Here is a 26,743-nt window from a genome sequence, read left to right on the forward strand (position 1 = left end):
TTTGCATTCGTCGTGGCTCGTTAAAAATAGCACATGCCGACGTCAGCCGCTAGAGGACACTGTTTTACCGCCTTGAAGCCGCGCTTTGCTTCTGATTGTCAGTCAACGGGAAGCTTGAAAATCAAGTAAGACAGCGTTACTACGCAAAAAACCGGAATTTGTATGATTAGTCCTTAAAAATAAACGACGCCTGATTCGACAACTGTAAAATTTCCGTATAATAATAAAAATCACCGCACTCATGGAGCTTTAATAAAGGTATGTGTAATTTTATATCAAGGTTTTTACATAATCTTAACGTGATTTTGTTTTGTTTGGCGGCTTGATGAACAATATATATATTTTTTTAGTTTGTAAAATATTAACCGGAATGTAGCCACAATGCTGAATGAGCTTGATGCTAGCCCCGAGCTGACTGGGCTAATCCTGTTCGAAGAGGAAAAAAAGTGCTCTTTTGTGTCATTTGTTTGGGGGAACCGTGTCCGGGAGCACAAATGTCTCCAGGTGGGTCTTCTCGCTTCACTTTTTTTTTCTTGCCCAATACTTTGATGTCAAATGTTGATTTTTACACGATGTTGTGGTTTGTTTTCAGATTTCTGCATTGAGTCGTCGCCGGCGAAGGAAGAGGAGCGGGCTGCTTCTCGGCCAAACCTGGAATAAAACACCATTAAGTTCCGTTGTTGTTTTGTTTTTGTTTTTAACGCGAGTGAAGCGTCGGCAGAGGACAACAACAGAATGGCTTTCTTCGCGAAAAAGAAGAAATTCAAGTTCCAGACGTATCTGACGCTGGAGGAGCTGAGCGCGGTGCCTTTCGTCAACGGAGTTCTCTTCTGCAAAGTTCGCCTGATGGACGGAGACTTCGTCGCTTCCTCCTCCAGGTCACTGAACACAAAACACAGCTCTGTTCTTCGCTATTCCTACCTTGTTTTTGTTTCAAAGTCCTGCTTCAAAACAGAGTTGGGCTGTCAATAATAATAAGAACCCGATGACCAAGACATCAGCGGCACTCTACTTTAGGCCCGGTGCACACACACAAGCAAAGTTGAGGATTTTAATTCATCGTTATGCTTTCGAAGTAAGTAGATTTGAAGGTTTCACCCCCCCCTGGTACGGTTTCAAGCCATGGTTCAAGCATTTCAAGCCATGGTTCAAGCATTTCAAGCAAAGGTGAGGCTTTCAACTTGAGGCACAGTTGGGGTTTCAGATTCATACAGGGTTAGGGTTTGAAGCCTGGAGTAGGGCTTCAAGACAGGGTTAGGGTTTCAAGCAAATGTGAGGGCTACAAATTAGGGTTAGAAGCTAGGGATATGATTGAAAAAAATCATTTAAAAACGTTCGCATAAGTTTACCACCACCACCATATCAAAGTATAATGCTTATTCACATTATTTTGCAAATTATTTACAAGAAAAACATACAAATTTACCTATTTACAATCATAGTCCCAAACAGAACATGGATAAATCGTTGCTACATCGATAATTTTACACTTGAGACTATGTGAGTCCCGGGATGCACATGTGATGGATACAATGAGTCCCAACCCGGGAACAATGAGTCACAACAATTTATCGTCACGGAATACAGATCACAGTAATCCTCCGCTGCAGCACGGTTCTTGCTTTGCGGTCCCACAATATTGGAGATTTTTATTACTGTTGTTACCTTATTTTTTTATACGGTTTGTACAATGTTTTTGTGTTATCCATCGCTTTTGATCTCTCTCAGTATATCATGTGTTTAGGCCTATCATGATGGCAATTTTTTTGGACAATATATTTTCCCAAAATGTTTTTTATGCCACTGATATAATGATAGTAGAGCATAATAATTCAACTATAAGTGCAGTCCATTTACCATTACATCCTTTTTAAGAATAATTTACTTTTCATTCTAATTGTAAGAATAATGAACACTGACATTGTAATGTAGCACAATAAATAAAATGTCTTCGATAAAAAAAATTGGATTTACCGGTCGATCTTCGTTCCTACCCTCACCTATGGTCATGAGCTGCGGGTCGTGACCGAAAGAACAAGATCCCGGATACAAGCGGCCGAAATGAGTTTCCTCCGCAGGGTGTCCGGGCTCTCCCTTAGAGATAGGGTGAGAAGCTCGGTCATCCGGGAGGATCTCAGAGTAGAGCCGCTGCTCCTCCGCATTGAGAGGAGCCAGATGAGGTGACCCGACCCGGATAAGCGGTAGAAAATGGATGGATGGATGGAAAAAATTGGCTTGCCAATGTTCAATGGCTGCATCTCTTACAATAGTAACGCTATACTGTATATAATGTGAGTATACGTGCGCCATATTCACGTTTGTATTTGCATTGTTGTGTAAAGGGTTCCATAATTGCAAGCTGACAGGAAACGGGGAATGTACCACTGTGTTTTTTTGTTCCCAGCTGAAGAAATTGTTTGGGGTGGTTGTGTTTAAAATTGATTTTGTCACTTTGAGGTTTTAAGTTGTGTTGTCTTTGTTGCGACTTCATACAAATTAGATATACCAGCTTGTTGGTGTTAGCGGGACGGCCGCATTCATCTGGTTGCAGTTGAATCCAAAATGTTGCCACATCGTCGCGGGGGTGTTTGGCTTTGGAACTAGTTCCATTTATGCCGCTCAAATTTCTGTAACTGCAGCTACCGGCTCGCCGTCAAAAAACTTTGTGTATGCGAGTGCCCGCATTTCAAACGTGCCCACACACACACACACGTGCGTGCAGACATGCAAACAGCCAATCAGACGGAGGGTCCCGGCTCTTCACCATCGCTAATTTCCAGCACCACACCACAGTACTAAGCCATAGCTCTGCGTTAGAAGACACAGATTGATCGTACTTTATGCGTCCCTGCTAATTTTTGTGCGTCTCAGACGTGGGGCACACATTGAGAGCCTTGGAACTAGTGCACTTTATTTTAATGATAGTTTTTATTTATTTTTTGTATTTTTATTTTTTAAACAATTCTGTTTAAAGGAGTCTGGGCTTTGCATATACTGTATCTTCATAAGTCTGTGCTATAAACAGGGTATAGATAGATTTGTTATCTTAGCAACTTTTGGTTTTATTCCCGTGACAAATGTAGCAGCATTGTTAATGTTGTGTGTAAAAAGAAAAGCTGTAGGTGACTTGCGGTGGGAGGAGTTTACCGACTTACCGGACTTTACAAGGTAGTTGCAGGCTAGCTAGCTTGCTCAGTAGTCAAGAGGAGTTGTCGGCTCACACGTGTCATTTAAAGGTCCCATATTTTGGCTATTTAGACCTCCATGGAGTGACTCTCTAACATGGACTTATTATAAACGTGTCAATATCATTTCAAGAAACACCTTGCTTTTATCATACGAGTGTCCAGAAAAGGCACCTCTGACAGCTGCGTCTGTTTGACCCAGTTTTGTATCCGCTTTGTCCATATTTGGCTTTCCTCTGATTGGTTGCCTCCATGTAGAAGCCCCACGTTTGAGACATACGTGTTTGTTATGTTGACAGCGCTGTGGCCTGGGGGCGGAGAGGTAGTGACGTAGAGAAGCTTGCGAAATTTGAATCACCTGATTTCAGGCCTCTCTGTACAAAAACGTCAGGAACTCAGGAGTGCGTGAACAATTATAATTCGTATTTCACAGCTTTACTGAGGCACAATAGAGCCAATGTTACATCCCAAACACTAGAAAAAGTTGTTTTGGTAAAATATGTCTCTCGCACTCTCTCTCGAGTTCTATCTCGCCCTCTCTTTCTCTCTCTCTCGGAGAGCGTGAAAGTTGGTTGGGGTGGTTGTGTTTAAAATAGATTTTGTTTGTGTCTAAGGAGATTGCAGTTGAAAAAAAAGGCGACTTTCATCCATTAAAACAGGGACTGGCGCAAGTGCAACAAGATAAAAATTTTAATCGCGCAAGGTGAACAAAAGGTCGCATGTGCAACCAATTTTGTCACAGTCTCGAGCCCTGAGTTTCAAGCCACAGTTAGGGTTTCAAATGAAGATGGGGTGAGGATTTTCAGCCTGAAGTGGGGTTTCAAAATAGGGTTGAAGACCGGGTTAGGATTTGAAGTAAATGCGAGGGTTTCAAAAATTTCAGTCGGGTCGGTCCTAATTGTCATTCAGTGTTGTTGTTTTCATTCACTTTTTAAACAGTAAGAGATAAAAAGACAATTTTGATTTTGAGTGAAGCAAACAGATAATAAGAACCTGATGACCAAGACATCAGCGGCACTGTACTTTAGGCCCGGTGCACACACACAAGAATTGTTCCAGTCTTAAAAGATTTGTATTTTTTATTTTATTTTTTTATCATTGACAGACCTCACACATGAAGATACGAAAATCGGACATTTAACAGTTTGGGTCGGATTGTGTGTGGTGTGCTCCGATAATTTCAACACGGCACCAAACACACAAACATTCTGTTCTTCCTAGGATCTCGAAACAAGTCCTCAGAGGCACAAAACTCTCATTTCACAAAAACAAAGACCTGAAGACATTACCACAATTGCGGCGATGTTTGCTGAGTGTTTCTGAAGGGAGTGGAGGGGGAAGCATTCTAAAATGGCGATGTCATGAAAAAAAAAACTTGCTTTGAATAATACTTCTTGCCGTCTGAAGAACCCACTCTTATACAAAAAAAACGACATCAGGTAAGACATGTTTGTTTTTATTTACAGTCGCTTCCTTGCTCCTAAGTCAAGGTCTCAAAAGTATTTTCTGTCAAATCGCTGCCTGTTGTCGTACTAGAGCGGCTCTAACTACCAGAGACAAATTCCTTTTTTTTTTTTTTTTTTTTTTTTTTTTAATTTTTATTTTATTATTTTTATTTTCTTCTTATTATTTTTTTTTAAGTGGACTAAATCTAGTAGAGTTTTCGTCGACCATAAACTTGTATTTCATGAACTAAAAGTAGACAAACTAAATCAAGATTTGCTGTCAAAATTAACACTGGTGTCATGGCCCTTAATCATATTCATTAAGTAAAGGTGCACCTCGTAAAAGTCTCCCGATGACTCTTGTATGTTTGTGCGGTACATGTGCCTATGTGTACTACAATGTTTTTAACAACGCCATCGTGCTTTTTATTCGATTGCTGTTGTTTGCATGACGCAAATATTTGTCCTTGCAAGACCTCCCTACATCTCCCCTCTCTGAGCCCCCACCTTTCTGGATGTTACATAACTGACCCACCCCACTTCTCAGTTATCATATCCACACATTCAAACAATTCTCTCTCTCTCGCTCTGTCTCTCTGTCTCTGTTGTCCTCGTCCAGTCAGATTAGCATTATGTCACCCATGTGACAATCCATGTCTTTGTACGGTACCCTCTCCCTCCCCATGTCACATGCGGCAAATGTGACCCTCTGGTCCTGGTGTGCTCGCTGCCAGTCCACCGCGACTTGATGACATCATAATTTTGTCTCAGCAGTGTCAATCAAATACAAACACGCCCATGCCGCAACTTTTACTCAAATATCCACTTGAGATTCCCCTAGAGTAGCAGTGAAGCCACTTTGGACACTGACACCCCTTCCAGCAATCACCTATCAATCAATCGTAGCCACTGACATGTCTATGCAATGGGTGCCAATCAAACATGGACACTGACACATACATGCAATAACTGTCAATCAAACAACTGTAGCCACGCACATGCACTGCCTGTCAATCAAACTGAAACCCCTTCCATCACATGTCAACCAATCGTAGACGCTGACATGCCCATCCAGTAGCTGTCAATCAACCCAATGCTCAACTGTCAAACAAGGACACTGAAACAAGCATCTAGAAGCTGTCATTCATGAACACTGATGCACTGATGTAGCAGCTATCAGTCAATCATAAGCAATGTCAAACTTACGCATCACCTGTCAGTCAATCACACACACCCCTTCCAGCACCTACCAATCAAATAGGGACACTAAAACCCCTTCCAATATGTCAATCAATCACACCCAATACTGATACACATGATACATTATTGAAGCACCTGTTAATCAATCACAGACACTGACATTAAAACATTTCTTCTCGGAATTCCAACTTGACAGTTTCAGTGCTTCATGCTTGAATTTTTGAATTGGAATTGACACGGTTGAAACAGAATGGTGATTTGTAAATGTCCTGCTTTTGTACATCCTGCATGCAATGCGTTTTCCACATAGGCTATAAACGAAGCAGATTTTTTTTTTTTTAAGAGTAATTGGGGTGAAAAGAGGACCAAATGTGATTGCTTGCAGCTGCAGTGTCCTGCACATGCTCTCTTTTGTTTTTTTAGCTTCTCCTTTTAAGTTTAGACTATACAGCGTTAAAATCTGGACATTTGATTCCAAACATTTGATGTCTGCATCCTTGCTCTGCCGAGAGACCACGGGCTTTCTGGGAAGAGCCAAGAAAGCAAACAAGAACACTGAAGGGGAGTTCCATTGCACTATTAGCTAATCCAAACTAGTTTGATATGGGGGAAAAACAGCACGTTTGGGAATACAGTGACACCGTGTTTATCGCAGAAATCTTTTCAAGACCCACCTGCAATCGCTGAAAATCCATTATGTAGCGAGACCATACATACATCCATCCATCCATCCATTTTCTTTACCGCTTATCCTCACTGGGGTCGTGGGCGTGCTGGAACCTAGACCATCCCAGCTATCTATTTATTTATTCATCTATACCTGATATTTGTGTATTTATGGTATAAACAGTATGTGTTGGGGAAGTTAGTAGAAAGTGTGTCACAATCCTGGGGGAAAAAAGACACAGATCATGGGGTAAATGGCAAATGGGGAAAAAAAGCCACACTTGAACCATGTGGTGCTTCAGGGTTGCTCATGTTTCTTGGTTGCCATCAAAAGCTCTTTCTCAGTCTTGTTTTGTTGCTTTATAGTTTGAGGTGTCACAAAAGCAAAAAATATTTGCTTCAAAGTCACTGTTCTGTTTGACATGTTTATTTTTACAAAAAGTGTGTCAAGTTTTTAGTTTGTACTTTGTAGTACACTGACAATATGACTGCACGATATATCGATTGAGCATTGTCATCGTAATGTTCGTGTGCGCAATAGTCACGTCGCAGTGTCCTGCGCAATTATATATATATATTCAATCAACTGTAATATTGATAAGTGACCAGCAGAGGGACCTGGTTGGACATGCTAATAAGATTAGCACTACAGCTGCACGATATTGGGAAAAAAATGACATTGCGATTTTAATTTTTTTAAAATTATTATTATTATTTTTTAACCTGCGATATAGTTTTTGATGTGAAATACTACTCATAATTAAAAAAAATAAAGGCGCCTTTTAGGCTCATGGAGGACCGTCCAAATCAAACACAGTAATATACTTTTACAAATATACAGTAAAAGTATATACAATTGCAGCAGAATAACTTGGAAGAACAATCGCAGTTAATAGGCCTGTCTTAAAAGGAGAGTTTTCAGGCGGGTTTTTAAACTAGATCGAGTCCATGTTCCTAATGTCAGGAGGGAGGGAGTTCCAGAGCTGAGGAGCCAAGCGGCCGAAGGCCCTGGACCCCATGGTGGACAGATGGGCTGGAAGAATGATGAGGGTGAGGGAGCAGGCAGACCTAAGAGTTGGAGTGGGATTGTTGACGTCGAGGAGATCAGACAGATATGAAGGAGTCATGTTATGGATGGCCTTGAATGTATAGAGAAGAATTTTATAGTCAATGTGCTGTTTAATTGTGACCCAGTAGAGTTGCTCGAGAGTAGGTTAGATATGATTAGTGGATGGTGTTCTGGTAATGATGTGGGCAGCAGTGTTCTGGACCCGTTGGAGTATATGAATGAGTTGTTTGGATGAGTTTATGGGTAAGACCAAAGAGGAGAGAAAGGCGCACCGTATTAAAAGGCGTAGTCTCAGTTACGGGGTCTATTTCTGTATTTAACACATACATAAGGTGCACTGTATTATTGGGCGCAGGCATAGTAAAACATACGCCATCTTAAAACATATGGTAGCATGCATGCACGCTAAAACATACGCTAGCATGCATGCTAGCGTATGTTTTTAAAAAGGCAGCGGGAGCAAAACTGAGTTCGGTTGTACTTTATTTAAGTATTTAACAATGTAAACAGTGAGTTCGGTTGTACTTTATTGAAGTATTTAACAATGTACTCAAGTAATTTTTTGGATCAATTCTCATCCACAAATCCATCAAAGTCCTCATCTTCTGTATCCGAAATGAACAGCTGGGCAATTTTGCCATCAAACATGCACGGTTCCTCTCGTCGTTGTCGGTCGGAGTCAGTATTGTTGCCGGGGGGCTGTTCCACAATGATGCCGGCTTTTGCGAAAGCTCGGACAACGGTCAAAGCAGATACCTTAGCCCAGGCATCCACTTGCGAACCATGGATCCGTTGATCTTGAATTCTCTCGCGACTGTTCCTCCGCGTAACTGATAGCTTGCAGTTTAAACTGTGCTTTGTAAGCGCGTCTCTTCGTAGGTGCCATTTTCGGGGGTCCTTAGCCAACATATACCTACTGGGGGTGTGCCTTTAGCTTCCTCTTTCACACGCACCCTTCCCCCTCACGTCCGCCTTTCCTCTATATAAGCAGCGTGTCGGCAGGAAATACTCACAGTCAGTCAGACGGAGCGCTCATCAAAGTCACACAACAACATTTACAGATTTTGGAACTCAGTGCACACATAAGGCGCGCCGCATTATGAGGCGCCCAGTCCATTTTGGAGAAAATTTAAGACTTTTAAGTGTGCCTTATGGTCGTGAAAATACGGTACAATAATCCATACGCGATGCTACCAGTGAGTGGACCAATACGATGGCACTGTTTGGGTTGAGTGATGGACTGAGGCAGTTGGTATTGTGGAGATGGAAACATGCAGACCGGATAATGATATTAATGTGAGTTTGGAATGACAAGGTGCTGTCCGGGATGAAACCTAGACTCTTAACATGAGGGGAAATGGAGGTGTTGTCAGTAGTAAGGGTAAAGATGGGATGTTTAGCGAGGATGGATTTGGGGCCAATAAGGACAATCTCAGTTTTGTCACTGTTTAGTTTGAGGAAAATGTGGGAGAACCAGGATTTGGTTTGTAGAGACAGGCGCAAAGGTATGAAGGTGGGAAGGTGCAAGTGGGTTTGGATGGAAAGTAGATCTGGGTGTCATCTGCATAACAGGGGCAGTGAATGTTGTATTTGCAGAATATATGGCCAAGCGGGGTGGGGATAAATAATGAAATGGGAAGACGGACTGAACCCTGGGGAACACCAGACGAGAGGGCTGTGGATGGGAAGAGAAAGTTGTCATCTGAATGAATTGAGTATGGTCAGAGATATACAGTGTGTACAGAACATATTCAGACTCCGGACGGCCAGCTCTAGGAAGGGTTCTGGTCGTCCCAAACATCTTCCATTTAAAGATTATGGAGGCCACTGTGCTCTTAGGAACCTTAAGTGCAGCAGAATTTTTTTTAATAACCATTACCAGATCTGTGCCTTGCCATAGTTCTGTCTCTGACCTCTTCAGTCAGTTCCTTTGACCTCATGATTCTCATTTGCTCTGACAGAGAGCTGTAAGGTCTTATATAGACAGGTGTGTGGCTTTCCTAATCAAGTCCAATCAGTATAATCAAACACAGCGGGACTCCAATGAAGGTGTAGAACCATCTCAAGGATGATCAGAAGAAATGGACAGCACCTGAGTTAAATATGAGTGGAACAGGGTCTGAATACATATGATATATTTATATATATATATATATATTTCAGTTTTTGTTTTTAATAAATCTGCAAAAATGTCAACAATTCTGTTTTTTTCAGTCAATATGTGCTGTGTGTACATTAATGAGGAAAAAATTTACTTAAATGATTTTAGCAAATGGCTGCAATATAACAGATTGAAAAATTGAAGGGGTCTGAATACTTTCCGTACCCGCTGTATGATTTGAACCTGTTAAAGGGTGTGTCAGGTAAACCAATTGTAGCCAGTCTGGTGATGAGGATGGTGTGGGAAATGGTGTCGAAGGCCACGCTCAGGTCTCGGACGATGAGGATGGATAAGTCCAGAATCAGCTGTCATCAGGAGGTCGTTGGTGATTTTTAAGAGGTTGGACGGAAGCCGGACTGGAACTGTTCATATAGATTATTGCAAGAGACATGAGAATGGGCCTGTGCTGTCACTTGTTTTCCAGATTTTTTGAGAAAAATGGCAAGTTGAAGATAGGAAAAAGGTTATTGAAGTTGTTGGGGTCTGATCCAGATTTTGTGAGTATTTGTGTTACTACGGCAGACTTGAGAGATGACTGAACAGAATTAGAGGTGAGGGAGGAATGAATAATGGCAGTTATCATGGGTAACAGAGAGGGAAGGCAGGCTATGACCAGAGAAGATGGCACAGGGTCAAGTTGGCAGGAAGACAGCTTGGATTTCTGAATGACTTAAAATTGGTCTGCAGCGGAGAGAAGTTGGAAACAAGAGAGGTGTTCAGAAAGAGGGATCTGGAGAACTGCGGAAGATGAATGACTGGAATTGTAGTGGTTCAGCTGCAGATGGATATTGTCTGTTGTTGTGCTGAAAAATGTCATGAGGGAATTAGTTAGCAGTGGAATAGAAGTGTAGAGGGAGTCTGTTTTTAACCAATGCAAACAGGGCCTTAGTGTTCCCATGACAATCACTGATGAGTTCAGCATAATATTGGTATTTGACTGAGGAGAGGGAGTCTTTAAAAAGCTGAATGCGGGCATGGAACATTTGCTTATGAACAGTAAGTCGTTTTCTTTTTATTTATTTTTTTTTTTTTTAAAAAGCCGCTCCAGTTGGCGTCCTTTAGCCTTGAGTTGGCGTAGCTGAGTTGAAAACCAGGATGCAGAATGATACAGTCTGGGTTTTTAAAGAAGCAAGTGCGTTTAGTAGAGTGTGAAGACCGTCATTGTAAAATGAAACTAGTTGATCTGGGGAACATGCGTGGCTGATAGTGGGGAGACTGTCAATACCTGATATGAGAGCAGTTAAATCAATATTTTTGATGTTACAGAAAGAAATAAGACGTGGTTGTTATGGATAGTGTCAGCCTCACATTGAATGAGCATGTGATCGGAACTGGGAAGGTCAGCAGCATAACAGTTAACAGGAGAGACACCAGAGCAACAGGTTAAGTCCAGGATATGACCTTTAAAGCACGTAGGGAAGTTGATGTGTTGTTGTAGACCAAGAAACTATCAAGGCATCAGGTCAATTCCTTAGTAAGGGTATGGTTAATATTGTCCATATGTATATTAAAATCCTCCCATAAAATTACATTGGCGGAGAGTGAGCAGATGTGGGTGAGAAAAGCAGTAAACTCATTAATAAAATCCTTGTTAGGTTTGGGTGGGCGGTAAATAGTTGCTGAAACAGTTGGAGTAGGATCATTCAGTTGGAGAGCCACTGATTCGAAGGATTGAGAGAGTGGCATTGTGACTGGCGAGACTTTACATGTCTTGTGGTAAACTATCGTGAGACCTCCTCTGCCTGTGAGATGAGACTAACAGATATAAACAAACCTAGGTGAAGTGGAATCGTTCAGCTGGGAAAATGAATTGGGTTGTTTTCAAGTCTTTGTTAGACAAAGAGAGTCATACTTGTTGGAGTGGCTATGCTAGCTAAAACACTGCAGTGAAGACTTTTCCCGGTGTTGTCAGAGGACGATGAGATGTGGACCAGATGGAGTTTATGGCAGTGGAGTCGTGAGTATGGTAGCGTCTTCTGGCTCCATGATGGATGTATTTCCATTGAGGGAAGCGACCGATGTCCGGGCAGTGGTGCAATATTGGCGGCGGGATAATCATGAGAGATCGGAGTTGGAGGAGCTCAGTACACAAGTACTGGATGATCGCCGAAAATGGATTTGATAGAAATGAGAGGACAATCTAAACGAGCATAAATTTCGCAGCAGATTTGTAAGTCCACCTGGTGAACAGCCTGAGTGATCCAAGCAGCGGTAGCCAGGTGAGTGGCACGCCAACACGAAACCGGTATGGTGTAAGCACACAGCACTGGTAGACTGATTGTATGGTGATGGACCACAGGTAGTACCACAATACCATGTACAACAAAGAATAACAGATCATCTGTATCTGTTCAGAATCAGAATCATCTTTCTATGCCTAGTATGCCAAAAACACGCAATGGTAATGTGGTAATGCTGATATATATATATTTTTTTGACAATTGTGCAAATCATGCAGAGACTACCAATATTTTTTAGCAGTTTAAAGTGACTAGTAGTGCGATAATCTGAAACGGTGACAACTGTGCAAATGGTGCAGATAGCTCTCAAGCACAAGTGGCCAGTATTGGTCAACAATAGATATGCAAATAGTGCAGAGTGACGAGACTGCTACCGTGTGTGCACGAATAATGTATAAATGGCCCAACACAGATGTGACAACAATCTCAAGACAAAATTGGTAGCATGTTACAATGGAATTGTAAATTAACTATTTAAGAAGTTAATGGCGGCGGCACGGAAGAGGTGGTGGCCAACATGTGGTTGGTCCAGGAGGATTTTGCATGCTCATGTCTTAGTTCTGGTAGCGTGCAAGTCCTCAAGGGCGGGTAAGTGGGTACGGACAATTTTTTTCAGCAGTTTTGATTGTCCGTTACAGTCGGAGTTTGTCCTTTTTTGTGGCAGCACCAAACCAGACTGGGATTGATGAACAGAGGACTGATTCGATGACTGCTGTGTAGAACTGCCTCAACAACTCCTGTGGCAGGCCGTGCTTCCTCAGAAGCCGCAGAAAGTACATCCTCTGCTGGGCCTTTTTGAAGATGGAGTTGATGTTGATCTCCAATTTCAGGTCCTGCGAGACTTTTAATTCCCAGGAACTTGGTCTCAATGGTTGACACAGGCACTTGTTAGTCACTTACTAAATAAAAGTAAGGCTGTGAATTTCAAAATAAGAGCAAGTAAATAAAACAAAAGTATTACGTGTTCAAATAAAGTGCTTAACGTCAGAACAATTATTTGAAAAAAGTAACAAAATACAGATAATACTTTGTTTTTATCATATGGATAGAAGCAAAATTGTGCATTGTAAAACTGCATTATACATATGTAAAAGGGTTTTCCAGAATTTTGCGGTCAACTTTGGGAGGTGCATATTATAGATGGGTGCGCATTGTACACGAGAAATTAGGGTAAATACAGGTAGCCATCATACAAATAACGCTCTACTGAGCATAGTTTTTCAAGAGACTGAAAAAGAGAATTGTGTGCTGGCTTTCCACGTTACATGTATGTTATCCAGTATTTTTTAACATTCAAATATATATATGTCTCAAGGTTAAAGAAAATCGCAGTGTCGTTTCTTTCCAATATTGTGCAGCCCTAACTGATGGCGTGTAACCTTAAATTCAGACTTGCCCGTATACTGTACAAACACATATAAACAATTGCTTAAAAAGCTGCAATATACCGGGGGTGCGAATGATGAACCTTGATATAGCGGGGTAACCGTGTAAATCAGTTGAAAGCGGAGTCAAATTGTGGTCCAACCGCTGTGCTCTTTTCCTACTGAGGGGAGATTCCGGGGCGGCACGGTGTCCGACTTGTTAGAGCGTCAGCCTCACAGTTCTGAGGACCGGGGTTCAATCCCCGGCCCCGCCTGTGTGGAGTTTGCATGTTCTCCCCGTGCCTGCGTGGGTTTTCTCCGGGCACTCCGGTTTCCTCCCACATCCCAAAAACATGCATGCTTGGTTAATTGAAGACTCTAAATTGCCCGTAGGTGTGAATGTGAGTGCGAATGGTTCTTTGTTTGTATGTGCCCTGCGATTGGCTGGAAACCAGTTCAGGGTATACCCCGCCTCCTACCCGATGACAGCTGGTATAGGCTCCAGCGCTCCCGTGACCCTTGTGAGGAGAAGCGGCTCAGAAAACGGATGGATGGGAGAATCCGGTCAGATTAGTTCATTGGTCGGTAGGTCTCAAGAGTAGCAGGAAAGTTTTGGGTGGATGTCAAATATTGTAAACTTCCAACTGGAAAGAAGAGTCCTACTCAACCTGATGCAAAAGCAAAGCTCCTCGAATCCACTATAATAATCTAAATATATGTTAAGATGTGATAATGTAAGTAAAATATGTAAAAAAAAAAAAAAAAAAAAAGTGCATGTGATTAAATAATAATGTCGTCTAAAAACGATAAATACAAATATAATAATTAAGATTTACTTAAAATGAATTTTTAAAAAATTCAATTAAATGATTAATACAAATAAAATGGTGTAGAGTAGACGTTTTTCATTTAAGAAGTTAAACTATTAAGCTAATTCAATTTACAGTAGTTGTAAAAATGCATATTTCATTAAATCATTTATAAAAATAAAAGAAACTGGTAAAGTTATGTTACACAATTTTGCAGAGTTGTGTGTTAGTCTATAGCAGGAAATAATAAAAAACACAAAAACTAAAAAATATTCTTTTCAATCAAAAAAATAAAAGTAAAATAAAACTAAAGTTGAGTACAGTATATAGGAATTAAAACCTAAAAAAAAAAGTAATTTTGAAGTCTACCTAAAATACCAAATGAATAAAAAAATAAAAGGAAAAAGTACATAAAATTCATATTTGATAAAATAATAAATAAAAAGATAAAAATAAACATACGTCACATAATTTTTATGAATGAAATAGAAGAGAAAAAATAAATGTCAAAAAATAATGAATGAAATAACATTAACCTCAAAAGAGAGAAATGTTGAATTAAGAAAATTTTTTCAGTAAAAAAATAAAAATTACAAAGTTGTGTAGAGTAGATGAACATATTTTAAAGTATCCAAAAATAAAAAAAAACATTAAAAAATTATATTTTAATTTTGATGAATTGCGGTTAAGTCTACAGCAGAGAAAAAAACATAATCATAAATCATTTTAAAAGGTAATGTTTAATTTACATTTTTTAATCATAAATAAGAGTAAAATAAAACTTTTATAATTTATAGTAAACACATTTTTGCTGATTTTTAAGTCTTAATAGAATACAAACAAAATCAATAGAGCAGGATGAAAAGGGAAAATTACATAAAAGTACATATTTATTAAATACTAAACAAATGAACGTGATGAATGAGTCCACACGCAAAGACCAAAATTGTCTTTTTACAGCTACTGGATGTTGTTGAGCTCCACGTCAGCTCACATGTTGTGCATATGTGCACGCTTATTGCTGAGCCCGTGCGCTCCCAAGCGGATGATTACATTGGCGTGTAGTGGAGGCTCGTGGGATCCTTTTTCCGGGCCGCCCGATCTTCACTTTTGTTCCCTGGGATCTCTCGGGTCAGACCTTGTTTTTCTTGTGACGACCCCAATGGATCTCCTGAGAAGCAGATGGCGTCTCATGTGGGGCCACCTTTGACGGCCACTGTGCGATGGGCTACTACTTGTTGGATTTCTGGCTAATATTTCCATATTATTTTCTCATAGTTTTGCATTTTTTGATAATAGTTTTGTATTGCTTGTCTAATATGTTTGTACTTTTTTTCTAATATTTTTGTTTTGCATATGTGACCAAATTAGTTGCACTCCAGAGCCCTGTCTTATCAAAACATTCATACGCTAGGTTTCCAGCACCTGTCTGGAATACTTTAATCCATAGATTTGCGTCCTCGGACGCAGATTGATCTGACTTTATGCGTCCCTGCTCATTTTTGCGCAGTCTTAGATGCGGGACACACATCAAACGAGATCCCTGATGTGTTATAATATCAACAATGTTATTTTTGAATAGCATTTGTACAATACAAATGACTTTTTTCATCCATCCATCCATTTTCTGAGCCGCTTCTCCTCACTAGGGTCGCGGGAGTGCTGGAGCCTATCCCAGCTGCCATCGGGCAGGAGGCGGGGTACACCCTGAACTGGTTGCCAGCCAATCGCAGGGCACATAGAAACAAACAACCATTCGCTCTCACAGTCACACCTACGGGTAATTTAGAGTCGTCAATTAACCTACCATGCATGTTTTTGGGATGTGGGAGGAAACTGGAGTGCCCGGAGAAAACCCACGCAGGCACGGGGAGAACATGCAAACTCCACACAGACGGGGGACTTTTTTCATATTTCCTCAATTTGGCTCAGATGCAAATATTCCTTACAAAATAAAAATGTTCCTGACAAAATATCCAGAATGTTCCTGAGAGTTGATGAAAGGGGGTGGATCTCTCTGGTTACTGCGCCCCCATACACTACGTTTGCCAGAATCCCTTGCATCTCTGGAACATATAAACAATGCCTGTCGACCGGACAGCTGCCATGTTTAAACATTTTGAATGGGTGACTGATATATAGACACGCAACGGAGCGGGTGAGTGACATTTTAAACACGCGACACAACGAATCGATAATGATGTAATTATCGATTTTATCGATTTGTTGTTGCAGCCCCCATTATTTTGTCTTGTAATTCCATCCCGCATCTGATACTGCCGTACTTTAAATTTTAACACCAGACAATCGCTTCTCCCGCCCTGTGGTGTCAAAAGCAATCAATTTCCAATGCCTTACAACCATTTTATGGTCCCGCTTCATTGTGCTCTATGTGAAAGTCACAGTTGAACTTTTACAATTTTGGCCCACATGCAGTCAGGTTTAGCGCTAGCTGTGCTAAATCTGTGGACATAAAGGATAAAGGTGACTGTCAGCAAGATAGTGAACTGGTGTGTAAAGAGCGTGCGTGCGAGGTTGAACGAGGGTAAGTCTGCAGATGAGCGAGAGATTGGCCTGTAGCAGCGGCTTTTCAACAGCTGCTTCCTGTTTTCAGCTTGATTTTAGTTTCATTTGCATAGTGGGAGTTTGTGTGTGTCTGTGTGTGTGTGTGTGTGTGTGTGTGTGTGTGTGAGTGTGTGTGTGTTTGGTGATTCGAGAGTGAAGAAACATCTTTATTGAAACAAGATGAATTCTTATATTGTCCAAGGTACAAATGCTCCAGCACGATGAAGATGCACCCTAGTGGAGGGAGCTGTCATTTCATTTAATTTAGCTACTAAGTGACCGATATACTCAAAACACAAGATACACACACAAATATGAGGAAAAAATAGATAGATATGAGAAAAAAAATTACAAATGCAAAATATTACATGTAGAAAGTACACAAAGATTGTAACAAAACATATAAACCAAACAAAGACAAATTAGAAAATGATACAGAAGTTTATACAAAAGTATTACTGTGCGTGAAAAAGTCTTGTAGACAAAAACAAACACTAGAGAAAAATGACAAAATATAAGAATATTGGAAAAAAAGGTAAGAAATCTAAAAATCTGATGACAAAATATTGGAAAATAGAAAATGGGAGAAATATGCTGAAAAATGACATTTGCAATAAAATAAAAATATGCAAAAGAAAACAAAAAACAAAAACAACTTAAACTGATGAAATTAAAAAATAGATAAAAATGCACATATTGGAAATATAAAAGTAAAAACATATGCCAAAAACAAAAGTAAATATAAAATGTAAAAAAAAATCTTAGTTAATAAATATACAAATATTTGAACAAAATATTGGAAATTGTAACAAAACATATTTACATATTTATTTAAATATTTACAATAATATTGAATATTGGAAAATGAAAAAAAATCAATGAAAAAATATCACATGGGCTACCTTCTGCCATATTTGCATGCACTGTAATATATGCATCCTTCTCCAGTTTGCATCTTCTCTTTTGTCTGTTGGTTTTTTTGTTGCACGAAATTGGAGAACCCGTAAGAAAATTACAACTCTCATACACCAAATATGGTAGTAACGCTAATGAAAAAGGGAATACAGTAATATTATCACAGTTTATTGGTAAAGCATTACAGTGAGGTAGGACTTCTGACTATCAGTGTCTGCTGTCCCATGGTTTTGTCTTTCGCAACATGAGCAAAAGTGATCCTGTTCACTTCCCGGCCAAACAATTCCATTTGTTTTTTTTGTTGTTTTTTTTGCGCATGATTCGACCCGAGCTGCCACCCTCGGGCCCGTCCTGACGTCATGTCCGTGTCTGCTTCCTCAGCACTTGTGTATCTGATGTTTCTCCTTGTGACCCGGCCTGGACGTGGCGTGTTTGTGTTTCTGACCAGTAGACCTCACTGTGGAAGATAACAGTCTATGTCCACATCTGTGTGTGTTTGTCTAAGCCTCAATTTTTAGGAAGTTTAGATTAGAAATAATCCGGCTGACATCTTTATAAAACCAACTAGTTTTTCCTATTTGTTAACAGCCTGCTACTCTGTCTAAATGTAGAATAAACTAAACTAACTAGGGTAACTAAAAGATATGGTAGTTGACAAGCTTTGCTTTTTTGCGGGCATCCTTTGATCCCATCATAAAAATGACAATGTGAACCAGACCTAATGTCTGCATTGTATATATTTTTTTGGGGGGGTGGGGGGGAAACTACAGCATCAAACACATAAAATAAACTTGGAATTTTTAAAATAAAATCCTTATAATCCTTATTTTGGTCCAAAGCAGAATACCAACACTTAAACTTCATTCATTCATTCTCTTCCACTTTTCCAAGGTCGTGTTGCAACTTAAGCGGGAAAGCCCAGGCTTCCCTCTCGCCAGCCACTTCGTCCTGCTCTTCCAGGGGGATCCCGAGGCGTTCCCAGGCCAGCTTGGAGACATAGTCTCTCCAGCGTGCCCTGGGTCGTCCCCTGGGCCTCCTCCCCGGTGGGATGTGCCTGGAACACCTCACCAGGGAGGCATCCTAATCAGATGCCCGAGCCACCTCATCTGGCTCCTCTCTTTGCAGAGTAGCAGCGGCTCGACTCTGAGCCCCTCCCGGATGACCGAGCTTCTCATCCTTTCTCTAAGGAAGGGGTCGGGAACCTTTTTGTCCAAGAGAGTCATGAAAGCTACATATTTTGAAATACATTTCCGTGAGAGCCATATCATATTTTTTAACACTTTATGCAACTAATGTGTGCATCTTTTAAGCAAGACCAACAACTTTAGACTATAATAATGTACTCTTTAATAACATTATTATACTGAAGCTAACCAATAATAAATAAAATGCTGCTGACTGTTAATGCGACTTCTGGTGCGGCATGGTCTTTGTAGTATGGTTGATACATGGTGAGGTTAAGCTTCATGCAGGCATTGAGGCTTCCATCCGTTAAACGTGATCATAGGTTGGTCTAGATGTTTTTTAAATATGAGAACGACGGCTCACATGCATACGTGGAGCCAGACATGGTCAATTCGGCAATATACACGCTGCAGTGTGTGGTATGTGACATGAAGCGCGTTACAAGTTTTGAAAATCAGTTGGGCTGTCAGTTGAAGTCTTTTCATTTCTGTCCACTTGGGCTTGCTCACCAGCTCTGCTTGCTGTAGTGCACAGGTATCAGAGCCCAAGCTGTGTGTCAAGGTAAGCCCGACTATATCTAGTCGGGATTTCTCAACCTCAAACACCAGGTCAGACTCGTTCCCTGCCAGAGAGGTGACATTCCACATTCCAAGCGCCAGCTTCTGTAGCCGAGGATCAACTCGCCACGTTCCCCACCTTCGGCCGCCACCCAGCTCTCTGCGCGTCCGACTCTCTTGGCCCCTCACACAGGTGGTGAGCCCATGGGAAGAGGGTCCTATGTTTTCTCTTAAGGCTGTGCCCGACCAGGCCCCTTGGGTGCAGGCCCGGTCACTAGACACTCCCCATCGAGTCCCACCTCGAGGCCTGGCTCCAGAGGGGGTCCCCGGTGACTTGCATCTGGGCGAGGGTGTAATGTACCCAATGTTTGTAATCGTCATTGGGGATCTTTGAGTCATGCTCTGTCTGGTCCCTCACATAGGAGAATATATTCACGATTTAAATGCGCGTGCCCGCTAATCCACAAACCCACCTTCAAAGAGTCACAAGAAAAATTTAATATTTACAAATGATAAGTCGCACAACATTAAAAAACACGTAAATTGCGGATATATTAGTGGATTTGAAAAACGTGCAAATTATTTGTGGATTTGAAAACACGTGCCAATCGTGGATATATTTTGCCAATGTTTTATTTATTTTTGGGAAAAAATGCCTATTTTGGTGGGGGCCTGAGTACAAAACAATATTTGAACTCATTTAAAAAAAAAACAACAATAAATTTGTTTATATATATATATATATATATATATATATATATATAAATAATTTGAATTTAATATTTTCTTTTTATTTTATTTTTTAAATAGCAGATTTCCCCCCCAGATTTTTGTTCTGGTAATTCAGGTAGCCAAATTTGGCCCACGATGAAATTATATTTGGCCCGCAAGACCATATCGAGTGTGAATTAGAGCTGGCCCGCCCGTATATACACATGCGCCACTAATATTACAAATCCCAGAATGCTTTGCTAGTGTGTTGGCCCATCAGTCTAGACCGGCGAGTGCCCCTTCCTTTTCTGTTGCTGTCGTTAGCAACCATGCTACTAGTCTCCTCGGGCAAATTTACACTTCCCTTTCTCAAAAACGGCCAAACGAAAGATGGAAAACAGTTAACTTCCAAGACAGGTGGGAGGCAGATTATCTGTTCACTAAAGTAAAAGACAGACCTATTTGTTGTGTGCGCAGCAACGTGGCTGTAACAAAGAATATAACATAATTGAATCGTTTTTTTAATTCCCTTTATCAACTCCTAGGCAGGGGCTGTTAAAAGTTTGATGTTTTGGCTTTTTATTGAAGAACATTCTTATTTTTGGGGGTTGTTTTGTTGTTGGCCTTTGAAGAAAGATTTACATAAAAAAGAAAGATAGTTGGAGATAGATATATAGAAGATGGAGCGACAGAAGAATTCATGTTATCTATTTAAATACAAAACAACAAACAAATACCACTGATGTCTTGAAGTTTGTTGTCATACGATAAACTTTAACGCTACATTTCTGCAGAAAAGGGAAACATGCAGTGATTTTTCATTAAATATTGAGTTTGGCCCGCGACATTGTCCCGATTTTTTTAATTTGGCCCACCGTTTATATGACACCCCTGTTCTAGAAGAAATGATTGACAGGTGCACTCACAAGGCCGACTTCCTGGCTGGAACTGATTGGTGGACACATTCTGTGATGTTTGAATGTTTGCTGTTGTTTGTGAAAAAGAGAAACAAACCCTCCAGTTGATGAGTTAGTACTGGTGATGATGTTATTTGAGGAACAAATATTTAGAAAGTTCGAAAAGTTAGGAGAACAAGAAGCGTGACCTTCCAAACAAATTGAAGAGACCAACCACAACTGAGCTCTGGACTATCGAGCGTCACACTGCCACGTCTCCCCAGAGACCCAACAAAGCTGATGCTGCTTAGGAATGTTGTCCTTCCTCTTTTCTCACTCTGGTTGACCACCCGGGTCGCTGCTGATAAGAATGCCTCACCAGAAGCTTCCCACGAGCTCACAGGATTTCAAGGACGGAACAAATCCAACTAGTACCTGATTTATTTTGTGTCTTTAGACATTTCTTTCATCCAGAGATTCCAGGTACTTTGAGTACTGTTAGTTTCTAATACGATCTTTCAGCCCCTTTTTATTGGTACTTGTAGCTACTACTAGTGTTACACCGCTATTTGAGAGTAATTGGCGGAGCAAATTAGGGTTCAATGTCTTGCCCAAGGACACCTCGACATGTGGACAGTCGGATTCGAACCAGCTACCCTTCGGTCACTGGACGACCCCCTCTACCTACTGAGCCACAGCCGCCCAAATTACTAAATGAAGCTCCTCCACTCACATCAACGCAGTTCCTTGGCCCCGAGATGCCACAAAGTAGCACCTGAAGCAATACAGATATATCGTTCCGTGACAACGCTCGTAACTCACAATACTCATATCTCAAATCGTCCCATTGAAATGAATGGATATTCCATCAATCTGTTCCAGCCTCCCAAAACATACATCCATCCATTTTCATTACCACTTATCCTCATTAGGGTCACGGGCTGTTGGAGTCTATCCCAGCAATCTTTGGGCGGTACACCCTGAACCGGTCGCCAGTCAATCGCAGGGCGCATAGAAACAAACAACCAGTCACACTCACGTTCACACCTACGGGCAATTTAGAGTCTTCAATCAACCTACCACGCATGTTTTTGGGATGTGGGAGGTAACCGGAGTGCCCGGAGAAAACTCACTCAGGCATTGGGAGAACATGCAAACTCCACAGAGGCGGGGCCAGGATTTGAACCCCGGTCCCCAGAACTGTGAGGCGGTGATTTGAGTTGAGTTCCCTGCCACCATATAGTGCTTGTACCTCGTTTTTCCTCAGAAGTGAAAGCAAAAAAATCGGCCAAATGACAGCTCCTATCTCAAAATACTCCTAAGTCGGGTCATTAAGCATCTCTTAAGGCAAAACTGTCATTAATAATATTTTCATGATGGCCATACTTTGACCCGGGAACAGATTATTTCTGTTTCCATTATTTCCCATGGGAATTTTTTTTCCCAATTACCAAGAGATTCAACTATAGGTAGACTTTTTTAGTACCATGGTGAGTGTTGTCCCACCTCAGGAAGAGCAAAGCATGGAGACAAGTGAGCAAGTGGTAGAAATCACACGGTTGGTCGCGGGGGCCATGTTGAACAATGGCGGCGGCAGAGGGGGGAGGGAGTGAGTGTGAGAAGCAGCTGCCACCACCAGTATACACCGTATGTGTGTGTTTAGATTTCTAGTCATGTTCAAGCCTTTAACTAAAAGTGGTCGCCATGGCGACGTCTTGCCTATCAGCAACTCTGCTTGTGCGATACAAGCCACAGTGACGAGCCGGAGTTGTGGTGTTTTGTTGATTAATCTTCTTTTAGATTTCAATGAGCCACCCGCGATAGAGAGACCGTATACATTACTTTCGTACACACCTTAAAAAGAGTGTTTAAAAAGTAGATGTGTGTTTAAATTAGGGCTGCAACTAACAGTTATTTTAATAATTGATTCATCTGTTTATTTATTTGATGAATCAGACAAAAAACTTGTCCTGTTTTAAATTTCCATCCCTTTATGCAAAAGACATTTCAAATTGGCAGTCCATTAAGTACACAAAACGGTTGCTGTCTAAACATCACTTTGCTCTTAAAAACTGTAATCCATGATTTTTGGTGCCCCCTACTGATGGAATTCAACATTACAACAAAGCGGTACATCCGTTCGAGATGACGTATGGTGTCCAACTGTTCCCTGTCTCTCCGCCTGTCCCAATTCCTCACGGGTGAATAGAAACCAACGTAGCGTATAATAGAGCTGTTGAAACCTGCGAGGCAAATAAAACAGGCGAGAGAAATTGTCAATAGTTCAATATCCAGCGTACAAATACATTCTCTAACCATTTCGGTGTTACAGTAACTGTTAATGTGGATACATGCACATACAGTTGTGCTCATAAGTTTACATATCCTGGGAGAATTTATGATTTGTTGGGCGTTTTTCCGAGAATATGAATGATAACACCTTTCATTCATGGTTAGTGCTTGGGTGAAGCCATTTATTATCAAACAACCTTGTTTACTCTTTTTAAATCATAATGACAACAGAAACTATACAAATGACCCTGATTAAAAGTTAACATACCCCAGTTTTTAATACCATGTATTGTCCCCTTTAGCATCAATGACAGCTTGGAGTCTTTTGTGGTAGTTGTGGATGAGGCTCTTTATTTTCTCTGATGTTTAAGCTGCCCAATTCTTCTAGGCAAAAGGCCTCCAGTTCCTGTAAATTCTTGGGCTGTCTTGTATGAACGGCACGCTTGAGATCTCTCCAGAGTGGCTCAATGATATTGAGGTCAGGAGACTGAGATGGCCACTCCAGAACCTTCACTTTATTCTGCTGTCGCCAATGACAGGTCGACTTGGCTTTGTGTGCGGACCTGGAAGACATTTTCAGCCTGTCGTCCTGCTCTTCTTCCTCTTTTTTCATCTCGACAATGCTTTTCGTGTCACGTCCCCGGACCTCAGCTGATCAATGTCCGTAGGGAGATTCAGGAAGTCGTGGCAACCGGCTGGGAGAACCTCTCCACGTCATGGCGGGCGCTGAAGTGGCAGCAGCGTTACGACACTCGAAGTTATAATCAAGCGGATAAAAGTTCTCGCAAACCACATCACTGGGTCACTGGAAAGTTAACTTACACACATACACGTTAAAAGTAATGAGATCAACAAAAGCAATAAAAACAGATCAGTAGGGATGAGATGAGTGCTGGGTCATAACCATGTGACCACCCACACCGCTGCTGGCAGGCAACGGCTCCTTGAAAAGAGGTACATGTTCATTTGTGGCAATTTTTATGATTTTTTTGTTTTGTTTACACAGTAATTAGTGTATGACTATTTTATGCTACAGAAATGCAAAATCATATTATTGTGAGCATTTTACAACTACGCTCCGCTCATTGCTCTGCAAAATGCCGCATTTCCGTGTCATGGTCTGTGTTTTGGTTTGGGTTGTGTTTAGTTTTGTTCCATGTTTTCCTGTGTTCCATGTTTGTCGTGTGCTCATTAGGTTGTTGTGTCCACCTGTTCTCGTCTACTTTGTCGACCAATCAGCTCTCTCCAGCCACTCGTGTCTTGTCCAGGTGTTCCTCGTTGTCTCGTCAATCTGTTTGTGTTTAGTTCCCTGGTTTCTTTCAGTTCTTGTCAGTTCATTGTCGTTGTCACATGTCTTTGCCATGTCATAGTCGCCAGTTGTCTTTATCATTGTGGTATGTCATTGTCAGGTGTCATTTTCTCTTTCTATTCCACGTCTTACTCACAGGTCATAGTTTGTTTCCAGTTTTCGATATTCAAGTGTTTCTTTGTTACTTTGATTTGATTGGTATCTGTTGTGGGACTTTGTTCAGTTTTCCCTTTTTGAAGATTAAATATTATTATTTTGAGACTCCCGCACTCCTGCCTTGCCTCCCTGCTTCCCTGCAATTGGGTCCACCATGTTCTTGCCTTGCGTTACTCGGCCTTGCCCTAACCACGTACGTGACATTCCGTGCCGTCATTTCCTACTATATTTGATATTTGGAAAAACAAAATAAATCTTGAGTTCTAATAACTTTACAATATGCCATGGACCAACCACACAAAACATACAAAATATAAAATAGTAAAAATATTGTTTTTGTCATCCTCTGTCACTACAATGTCTGTCTGTCTCAGTCTCAACTGCCACATAAAGATTTTCATGCCTACCTATAACCTCACCACCATCTCTGTGAATCTAGTAACAACACAATCACATTCTCACTCTTCAACCTCTTATGCATTTGATTCAGCTCTAAGAAGTAAAAAAACACAATTACAAAATGTATCTCTTATCATGCTACTCATTTTTTGAATTCAAGGAATCAAGTCCAGATAACTTTTAATTTACCAAATGTTTAAGAAAGTCTCTGTACAAAATAAGTAACAACAAATTATAATCATTAATAAATAAACGGTGATGTTGTACTTTACCTATGAAAAACATACGTGTTTTGTTAATAGACTCACAAACAGATGAGTGATGCTACCCTGCCTTTCCACGGATGTCCACTGGGTGGCACATGCGACTTGGAAGAAAATCTTCTTTGGTAATTACGATATATTTTCAAAATATCTTTGAATACTGTCACTTGTCAGACTTAAATTTATACTGAGAATAAGTACGTTTGGCTCGCATGAGCATAAGTATGTATTTTTGATAAAAAAAGATCACTTACATTGACTCGGATTATAGGCAGTCATTGTCTGTGCGCATTGAAAGCGTCAGGACTTTATTCTGATTGGTTAATCAGGATCCAATCATTAACCAGAAGTGCTGACACAATCCAAATTATAATGGCGCAATGCAACTGGTGGCTGACATAATAATCATGCGACACAATGAATTGACAATGAAATTTGTTGCCAACACTTTTAATTATCGATTTTATCGATTAATCATTGGAGCCCTAGTTTAAAGTATTCCTTAGCACCTGTTCTAAAAGTGTTGTCATCCTTGTCCACCACACACATACTGACAGGGATCCTACCCAGAACGTGTATGTCAGGCTGTTGATGATGATCGCTTCATACAGTATTGAATGTCTTGGCACCGTTTTAAGTACCGATACTGACGTACAGTATCAGAGATAGTATACTGTAAAACCCACCCTTAAGACAAAATAGCAGTTAACATTAGTACAACCCCAATTCCAATGAAGTTGGGACGTTCTGTTAAACATGAATAAAAACAGAATACAATGATTTGCAAATCATGTTCAACCTATATTTAATTGAATACACTACAAAGACAATACATTTAATGTTCAAACTGATAAAAATTTATTGTTTTTAGCAAATAATCATTAACTTAGAATTTTATGGCTGCAACATGTTCCAAAAAAGCTGCGACAGGGTCATGTTTACAACTGTGTTCCATCACCTTTTACTTTTAACAACATTCAATAAATGTTTGGGAACTGAGGACACTAATTGTTGAAGCTTTGTAGGTAGAATTATTTTCCTTTCTTGCTTGATGTACAGCTTTAGCTGTTCAACGGTCCGGGGTCTCCGTTGTCGTATTTTACGCTTCAGACGCACCACACATTTTCAATGGTTTTTGAGGCAGCGCCGCCTGAGGGATCGAAGGTCACGGGCATACAATGTTGGGTTTCGGCCTTGCCGCTTACATGTAGTGATTTTTCTATATTCTCTGAACATTTTGATGATATGATGGACCGTAGATTATGAAATCCCTTGCAATTGTACGTTGAGGAACATTGTCCTTAAACTGTTTGACTATTTTCTCACACGCTTGCTCACAAAGAGGTGAACTTCGCT

The 26,743-nt window shown here is 40.7% G+C and overlaps 1 protein-coding gene across 2 annotated transcripts in view; it reads left to right on the forward strand.

Moving 5' to 3' along the window:
* Nucleotides 1–142: 142 nt before the first annotated feature.
* LOC133400249 (early estrogen-induced gene 1 protein-like) overlaps nucleotides 143–26,743 on the forward strand; it is a 41,623-nt gene continuing 15,022 nt past the window's right edge. Inside the window, exons 1-2 of one of the 2 annotated variants that reach the window (XM_061672705.1) lie at nucleotides 143–504; nucleotides 593–878. In XM_061672705.1, the coding sequence (XP_061528689.1) occupies nucleotides 736–878 (143 nt within the window). In that variant the 5' untranslated portion in view covers nucleotides 143–504; nucleotides 593–735. Of the gene's footprint in view, nucleotides 505–592; nucleotides 879–25,426; nucleotides 25,513–26,743 lie in introns of those variants that run through there. The other variant, XM_061672706.1, reaches the window with a different exon arrangement.

The sequence above is a fragment of the Phycodurus eques genome, chromosome 3 (assembly GCF_024500275.1).
Source record: "Phycodurus eques isolate BA_2022a chromosome 3, UOR_Pequ_1.1, whole genome shotgun sequence".
Classification (NCBI taxonomy): Eukaryota; Metazoa; Chordata; class Actinopteri; order Syngnathiformes; family Syngnathidae; genus Phycodurus; species Phycodurus eques.